This window comes from Glycine max, chromosome 18 (assembly GCF_000004515.6).
Source record: "Glycine max cultivar Williams 82 chromosome 18, Glycine_max_v4.0, whole genome shotgun sequence".
NCBI classification, from domain to species: domain Eukaryota; kingdom Viridiplantae; phylum Streptophyta; class Magnoliopsida; order Fabales; family Fabaceae; genus Glycine; species Glycine max.
This window is the reverse complement of record NC_038254.2, coordinates 47,245,197-47,254,412: the sequence shown is the minus strand read 5'-3', so window position 1 is coordinate 47,254,412 and position 9,216 is coordinate 47,245,197. Positions and strand designations below refer to the sequence as shown.

At 30.3% G+C, this 9,216-nt stretch overlaps 1 protein-coding gene across 1 annotated transcript; it reads right to left on the bottom strand.

Annotated features, from left to right (window-relative positions):
- Positions 1-547: 547 nt before the first annotated feature.
- LOC100802540 (mitochondrial uncoupling protein 1) lies at positions 548-5,142 on the bottom strand. Its single transcript, XM_003552172.5, has 9 exons — positions 4,857-5,142; positions 3,573-3,791; positions 3,391-3,469; positions 3,071-3,204; positions 2,873-2,971; positions 2,679-2,783; positions 2,243-2,317; positions 1,641-1,727; positions 548-895 (listed from the first exon to the last, which is right to left on the bottom strand). The coding sequence occupies exons 1-9, from the start codon at positions 4,938-4,940 to the stop codon at positions 860-862; spliced, it is 918 nt and encodes a 305-aa protein (XP_003552220.1). The 5' UTR covers positions 4,941-5,142; the 3' UTR covers positions 548-859.
- Between the last annotated feature and the right edge of the window lie 4,074 nt (positions 5,143-9,216).

Below are 9,216 nucleotides of genomic sequence, written 5' to 3'. Positions count from 1 at the left end.
AACATTTTTTAAATAATTTTTTTAAAAAAATCTGTAATCCGTATGTATATACGGATTGTCAATCCTCATGAACATACAAATTGTCAATCCGTATGATATACGGATTGTCAATCTGTACACATGACAATCCTTATAAACATACAAATTGTCAATCCGTGTGAACATATAGATTGTCAATCCATAAGCTTGCGGATTATGGATTCGTAATTTTGCAGATTATGAATCCAGAAGTTTGCCATGGATAATTTTGAAAAAATTAAAGAGTATTGGGTGCACAAGCAATTTGTGGGTGCGCAAAGCAGTTTCCAAATTTGAGAGCCTAAGGCCCTGTGCCTTTCCATTTTCTATGGATTGATTCAATTTAATTTTTGCTAATTCACTTTAAGTTGTGTAATACAAGACTAGAATTGAGTTCAAGTAAAGTAAAATGATTTGCAGTTATCTTCATTGGCCATGGCCCTGAATAAAAATTCTCCTCTTGAGAGAAGAGAATTACATTTTTGATCTCTATGCCTTGTGCTGTAAAGAAAATTGTTTTTGATACGGATTTTGCACTAAAAAAAAAGCATAAGCTGATATTTCACTTAGATATGGAAACATACTGCTAGGCTTGGACTTTTAAAGGAAGTTCCCATGCCCAAGTCCCAGCCCAAGCCCAAGCCCAACAAATAAAATTTTAAATTGCAGGGAGATGGCATAGCTCTTCTAATTTATTAATACTTCAAATTTCCCCCAGCAAAAAATGTTTTGATACATTTCAATTAACAAAATGAAGAGAAGTTTTTATTTTGTTGACAATTTCCATTGCATCCAGGGGAGTCTCCTCAAAAAAAAAAATCTACTGATAATTTGTTTGAAGTCAAGCTGATTCTAAAGTTTTGACAAACTTTTTAGCCTGTCACAAGAAACAAAAGATACAGATGAGATAGAAAACAACCCAATTTAACAAGTTAAAACAAGACGGGTTTTGTCAGAATGTTTATAGGAACTAGGAACAGAGTCAAATGAAGGCTCAAACATGTCAGGTTGCTCGAGTTTATCCATGATAAAAATTTGATTTAATATGTTTTTTTAAAATTAAATTTAGGAAAATAATCATATTTTTCTTCTTCAAAAACTCATAAACTCTTAGAGTACTAATGCAAACGCATACGAAAAATATCCCCTATTTGTTTCATAATAGTAGTCGTTTAAAGAGAAGAAACATTGTTTCATTTTATCTTTCACTGTAAAATAAGAAAAGACATTGTTTCATTATACTTGACACATTGTTAACAAATCTGTTTACTAAATTAAATGACATGCATGTCTTGGTCAAATTTAAAACATAATGAAAGTTATAGGATAGGAAAAGGTAAGTGTGAGTATTATGAATATGAAGCCAAAGTTAAAGAAGTGAGTTTGGAGAAGGGTTTTATCTTTGAAAGAAGCAGCTCATAGTTTGCCAAGATGCTTCCTAAACCATTATCAATACATTAGCAATCTTGATACTAAATAAAAAAATTGTTTTGCAAATTTTGGGTCTTCTAACCTCTACCGCAGCAGACAAGTATGCTATAAAAATAAACTAGAATTCCATGAGATAGGTGATAAGAAGGAAAGGAAAAATGGAAAGCTATCACAAAGTATTCAACTTGTACCTGTTCTAGAGTTAGAAACATGATCACATTCCAAGATCCTAGCCGTCCAAAATTTGGTATGAACCCCTTATAAAAGGCAAAAGGTCCCTGAAAAACATTACATTCCATAACCAAAATTAGATGTGATAAATGAAATGATATCCATTGACAACATAGTTCCTTGTTTAACAAGTTCATACAAAATAGACAGACAAAGCTATGTGATCATCTCCTATATTGACACACTCAACAATATTGAAAGAGTTTTCTTGGATAATGCCTGATGCCTCCCCCTTCATTCCCCAACATCTAGATCCAAATAAGGAAAAAAAGGCGTATAATGATGATGTCAAAGATCACTTTTGTTTGGGCATATAAAGGTGAAAAATGAAAATGTATAATGATGTCATCAACGCTAAAATTTCACTAGGGAGTTTGTTCTGCACGTGCTTGTGGATTATGCATAATGTATACCAGTCAACAGAAGCTCGCAATTAAATATGATCAAATTCTATGATGCATTTTATTAAAAAAGCACAGCAAGTATGCTCACATACAGTTAATATTTATAATAAAGAAAACAGGGAAGAGAGAAAATAAATAATAGTGGAGAACAACCATACATCATTTTTTAATGTCTTAACGAAACAATCAAGGGTGCTTTTGTAACTCGAATCTCCCATCATTCTCGACTTAACCTGTATATACAACAGAAGGAAGATAGCACAATGAATTAAGGGAATGGCAGGACTATTGAATACTAACTAAGAAGCTCACTGAGCAGCCAAAACAATAAAAAAAGTGTCATACAAATCCACCCCAATTGATCTTAAGATCAGCTTGTCCATAAGAAACTCTAATTATCATTAAACATTAGATGTATTTACTAATTCATCCATTTTTTAAGTATCCCTGGATTATCAGTTTACCATAGTTGAATAAAGAAAGTCTAAAACTTGAAGAAATTTTTAGAATATTAGCACATTATGTATAAAATGATGATACAATAAAAAATACCAAATCATTTAAGGATGTTCACAATTAAAAACAATAAATTACCACATCAACAGGGGAGCCAACACAGACTGCAAAAAATCCTGCTCCTAGACCAGCAAGAAGGTGAGTTACAACATTGTCGGTGAATCCAGGAATTTTCAAAATAGTCTGCATCAAAACTGTTAGGTTATATAAAAATAAAAGAGGAAAGATTACAAAATTTTACTCCAAAATGCAGTCTAGTGTCTTTTCATTACCTGTTTTACTTGATCATAGCTGGCTAGTTCAGCAGCATTAATGATGCCATTTCTTGCTATGTTGGGACCAATCCCAGTCCAAAGTGCTCCAACTCCTTCCTGTGTTTAGGATGCAGATTGAACATAACTATTATAACCTGAAAAGGACTGAATACATCTTCCCATTTTCTCAAATCATATCAAGTTATATGCAAATACCTGTCTCACAATTGTTGAATAAGCATTTAATGATCCAGAGTAACGCCTGGGCACACCAGGAGGTAATTTTCCTTCTGCTTGAAGTCTAACTTTCACAAGATCAGTTGGATTCGCCACTGCAATTGCCATAGCACCTGTTGATAACACAAGTTCAAGTGGCTTAATGTTATAGTTTTGCTTTTGCATAATGAATCGGAATTCTAGACAGAAATAACATATGCTCCTGCTAGCAAGAAGTTGACACTCCACAGATCCGGAAACAAATTCACATATTAGTGTATAGAAAAAAAATTCCTACAATGTCCAGAATTGGCCTTTACCAGTTGTAAATCCAGCGAGAATTTTCTTAAACAATGGAACATCTCCAACATGGTCAGGCCCAACATAGAAATTCTTAACCTGTTAAAATCCCCATGACATTTAGGCCATCAGCTCACATAAGCATGCAGTAGATATTAACTGAAATAAATTAACATTCTTTGATACAAGGTCCCAAACTCACAGGCTCATATAACGCAATTCTTAAACCACCATTCAAACATTGACGATGTAGCCCTGGCACAATCCCCTTCCAGAGTGCTGAAAGACCTTCTTCCCTGGCAATGGTTCCAACCGTTCCCAGCAAACCCCTATATTTAGGTAAGGTCACCACATCACCAACTACAGCTTGTTTTTGAAGCTGAAGCCTAACTTTGGCGGTGTCCAAAGGAAGAGTACACACCTACAACAAATTCGAGCTATAATTTCAAACATATAGTTATATACAAGGACTAAGTACATGTAAAAGCTGTATGGCATCTGACAAGTGAACTGAACATGCAAAACAGTATAGTAAATAGTAAATATATAACAAGCAGAACCAATCTTCACACAGAGCAAAATCAGGACCAAAATTCACAGCTAAGGAAAATTTGGGAAAAAATCTATAACTATTTCATGTAAGATATTATGTAAAATACTATTTGATTCTTATGCAATATTTTCACTGTTGCCAAAGTTCAAAGGCATAACAGGTTGGTCTGCAAATACCACAAACAATTGCGGTCACACAGTCACACAGTCATGGTCGAGGTTTCGTCGCAATCCTTGCCATTATGGGAAGGGAATATGCAGACAAACGCAACTGCCCAATTGCTGTCACATAAAATCCGAAAACATTGACGTTGCAGCTGAAAACTGCATACCCTATTTTTTTAAACATTGGGAATAATCATTATACATGTTGAACCTTGAAAAGCAAACAGCCTAGTGTGTAAACTGAAGGACTTTCATCATCATATCAGTTTATAAAACCGCGTCTCGGTGACCATTGTCTAATACACAAGACTAGCAACTAGCAACAAGCAATTGGCTAGGCTCTTATTAACCTACAAAAAAAGCATATTTGATCACTAAACACAGCTACAGCACCCCCACATTCAATTGAATTCTGATCAAGCAAAAGGGTATCAAAATCAACGACGCACAAGTTAACCACAACCAACAAAAAAAAAAAAAAACAAAACAAACTCAGTTGCTCATCACGTGCATGATTTGTCACAACACAAGCACAATCACATTCACCTAGAACTTTAAGAAAAAATGTATCAAACAAAGTTCACTGTAGTTGGATCCGTTACTGTACGTAATAACAAATAACGAGTCCAAATTCAATAAAAGACGGGGTTTTAACACATGATCACGGCAAAGAGAGGATACCCAGAAAAGAAAACTTTGAGATAATGAATACCCAGAAGAGAGTTTTAAAGAGAGAGATGTTGTTACAGTGACAGATAATGAATAATACCTCGGCGAAACATGCAGCGAAAGCACTGCTAGCGTAAGTGCCAGCAAAGGAGATGTCGGATTTGGAATTGCCACCCGCCACCATTGCTTCGACGAGACCGAAAAAATGTTCACAACTAAATGAAGAGAGATAATTGAAGAAGGAATAGGAAACCAAAAAGGAAGGAAGAAAAAATGGCTTCAGAGGAAGAGAAAAAAAAATGGTGTTTGGCGTAACGACAGTGAAGTTCAAGACAAGGCAGAGGAATTCTTATACTAACTCTTTTGTTAAATAAGCGAATCTATATAATATATGAAAAATACTCTCTTATTTCTTATATACAATACTCTTTTAATTAATTAACATTTTTTTAAAAAATAATTAATATAATTAATAACATTAAATTTATCATAATCTAATAATTAATAATTAATTAATTATTATTTTATTAAAATTATTCTTAAAATTATTAAGACTCATAATCTATTTCTTTACATTTAATTACTTTTTCTTCCAATTAATTAATATGTGTTGGTATTCTTATATAATTTTTATAAAAAGATAATATATTTATTTTAGTAATAAATTTTTTTGTAAATAATTAAAGATATTTAAATAAAATAATTAATATAAAAGACAAATAAAAAATCCTATAAAAATAGAAACAAAATTTTAAAAAAAAGTTATATATAAGAATAGATATAGAGTAATTTAGAATGAAATGTACCACATTATTATTATGTATAGGAAGTTTGGTTATATAATAATCACTAAAGAATTAGGAAGTCAGAATTTTTTTTAATCATTTAACTGTGTAATTTTTTTTAAGTTGATAGTGCATAAAAATTATTATTTTTATATTAAAAGTAGATATTTACCTATAAGTTATTGGTATAATAGACGATAATCTCTTTATAAATGCAGATGTTTGAGTATTGACTTTTGTGTGTAGAAAAAATCTAACTGAATGGAACACATCCATCAGTGTCAATAGATCTTCTAAATGAGATTAATTTTGGTGATTGATTATATTATAATTATATGTGCTAAGAAATAGTAAAAAATTTACCAATAAATATAATATTTATTAAATATAATTAAACATTACATGTATTACAAATTAATTTTAGGAATTAATAGTGAAAGTAATGCCAAAATAATCCCAATCCATTCATTTTGCTAGTATGCATTATGCAATCCATATAGGCATACTGATAGGATTTAGTGATCTACCACTTAACAGGATCGCAGGAGTAGTCTATCACCAAAATGTTGGCCTATCTTTATTATTATTTTAATTATTTGTAATTTGACCCATCACCCCATGTTTTAAGCATGCTCATATTTTGTATGAGAAGATAATCCTTTTATGATTTCTTTTACTTATTATAGATAGAGATGGATAAGGATACACTCATATTTGAATCAGACTATTCTAATTTCCTATATTTGCTTATGCTTGTCCATCTGTTACAGATAGGGATTAAGAGGCATAAGTAAGATCGCCCTGAACGTTTGACCCTCTAAATTAAGAGGATGATGACCGCACACAACACAAGACACGTTCTAACGATTTTATGATAAGGTTTTCACCAAAATCTTCCAAGTTTTAGTGGAGCGAAGCGTTAGAAATTTCAAGTGACGGAATTTCACATAGGCAAAAAGTGAATTAATTGAGAATCATAAAACTCATAGCAATGTTAGCTATCTATTTTGAGAAAATGATTATGTAACTAAAAAGTTTTATATCAATATTCAATCACAATTCAAGTATATAATAAATTCGTTAATTTTTAAAATGATTATTTTAAAGTAATTTAAATGTTGATTTGTAATTTAGATGAGAATGTAATATTATTTTACATTTTAAATGTATAAACATTAATTAAACTCATGTATTTATATTTGATATAATTTTTTTGTTATTTTATATATTTTGACTCTTCTCATTCTTTGAACATATTTGTATTTTATTTCTATAGTGTAGACTAATTAAAAAATGAGTGCATTATTATTATTGTGTAATTGGCATTTTTGGGGCAAAGTATAAAGTTATAATTCTACTTAAGATCAAATGACATCATCACGTTTAAACATATAGTAGCTTTTTACTACAAATAAATTTTATCATTTTAATCATTAAATCATGTAATATTATATAAATTTAATTATCGTGCAATGATAGTTTAACTTTTCTTATACTGTCATTTAATTTAATTATACAGTTTTTTGCAGGAAGAAACTCAGATAATTTTCAATTAATATTATACATTTTTGTAAGATTATAATTGCTCGATCTACAGATTTTACCCTAAGAATGTATAAAAATTACAGTCACATCATGTATCATGACGATCATATATAAAATTTTATATAATTTAGATATTTGCAGATATGAAATTAAATATCAACTACTACATAATATAAGAGGAGTTTCAGTCAAGCCTATATATATTTCAACTTCTTTAATTTAGTGGCTTTGGGGAAAATACATAAAATTAATTCGTTTCACTATAACACGTGTTCTAATGTAAAATTATATGATCGAAATTAATTTATGCATACATTCTAAAATATTAATTTAAATCGGTAGATTAATGTCAATACTATGGTTACCCAAAAATTTAAATTACAAACGTATCGTTAAACTATCTTAATTGCATTGGACTAATCCACACGTTTATTCTTAGAAACAGATTAGCAGATAAAAAACTCGATTTTAACTACCAGCAATCTCTCATACATCTAACATTATACCCTAATCTTAGAAGTGTGGTTAAACATACTTTAGGTACCAAAATGATTCCCTTAACATATTAATTATTCCCATGATGAGAGCATCAGATCCAAAATGATTCCCTTAAACATACAAACTCCGATCCCACTTGTTTAGAGCATTAGATACTGCTAGCTAGCACTAGATCTTTGCTCTTAAAAAGTGGGACATTATGGGCTTTTACATGAAGCTTAATGCTCCAGCGAGAGGAAAAGGTACGATTTGTTTCAGCAAAACAAACAAATCGGAGCCGCAGAAGAAAGAACATGGCATCCAACATGCACCACTTGCAAGGAGGCAACTATTGATTGAGTGACAACGGGTGTCAATGTTTTCAATAATTTTTTTTATAAAAAAAGTCCCACTTTGGTCGAACATAATACAAATATAGAATATATAAATGAGAAATAATTTTTATCTTGCAACTTTGATTTTGCAGAATTAAATTAGATGGCAACATAAATTCTAAGACTAAAAAGACATTATATATCTATACTGTACACTGCTACAGTCACAAACTTTGTAACTTGGTGCAGGGCTGAAGTCCCTTGTTGCTTGAGAATTATGCTAAAAAAAAGTATATGAATACTGGTACAGGCACAATACACGTATCAAAGACTAAAATATGTTTGAAGTTGTTAATAAATTAAAGAATTTTGTTATGGGTTTCTATTTTTCTTATTAGTCCCTTTAAAAAAATATTTAATAGGAATTAATAATAAATGAACAAAATTTCTTAGGAGCCTAATTTTTTTATACTAATTTATAAGGGACTAAAATAAAATACAAAGGACTAAAAATAAATTTTTGGTTTTATTAAGAATTATTATAATTTTTTTAGTAGGGACCAAAACAAAATTCATTATTTTATGAAAACAAAATATATTATTTAGCCTATATCAAAATGATATTTTTAACTTTTTATTTCTTCTTTTTGTTAGTCATATATATTATTGTTGGTGAGTAATCTATTCAATGAGTCTTGAGGTTTATTCTGATCTTAGTGAACTCTTGAAATTCAGCTCACTTAAACTTTTATATATAACAAATAAAAAAAACAAAATACAATAATTTATAGTCTAATATTTTTTTTTGGTACAAATAATTCTGTTCAAATTGAATATGACTATTATGAAAAAAAAACTCTTTTATTAAATATTTAACACAACCGAATATAATGACTTGAATTCGAAACATTTGATTAACAACAATATTATAATTATTATAATAGAGTACAAAGTATACACGAATTACCCATGATCACTACACCAAATTCTACATTTCCCGATTTTATAATAATTGAAATAATGGAAGAGAATGCTACAACATGCTATGTACATATCTACACAAGTTGATAAAACACTTCACTTTGTCACAAGTACAAAAAAAGGTACAAGAGATACATTTTCCTATTTAGCAAATGTTATCTTTATTTTTCTGTTCTCGTAACACCAAGTGTCTTCCCTTGTACACTTTACATCTCCACTTTGAACCAACATATTTGTACCCTCTTAATGTCTACTCCCCATCTTGAACCTTTGTGTGTTCCCGACATAGCTCTAATACTACTATTGAGAAATCAACATTCTGATACCACTGTTGGAT

Excerpts from the sequence above, each read along its gene's own strand:
- LOC100802540 (XM_003552172.5), bottom strand. The coding sequence starts at position 4,940 with ATGGTGGCGGGTGGCAATTCCAAATCCGACATCTCCTTTGCTGGCACT. Across the intron at positions 2,972-3,070 it reads ATTCAACAATTGTGAGACAG|GAAGGAGTTGGAGCACTTTG; the intron begins GTATTTGCATAT and ends TCCTAAACACAG. Across the intron at positions 2,784-2,872 it reads GCTATGATCAAGTAAAACAG|ACTATTTTGAAAATTCCTGG; the intron begins GTAATGAAAAGA and ends GTTTTGATGCAG.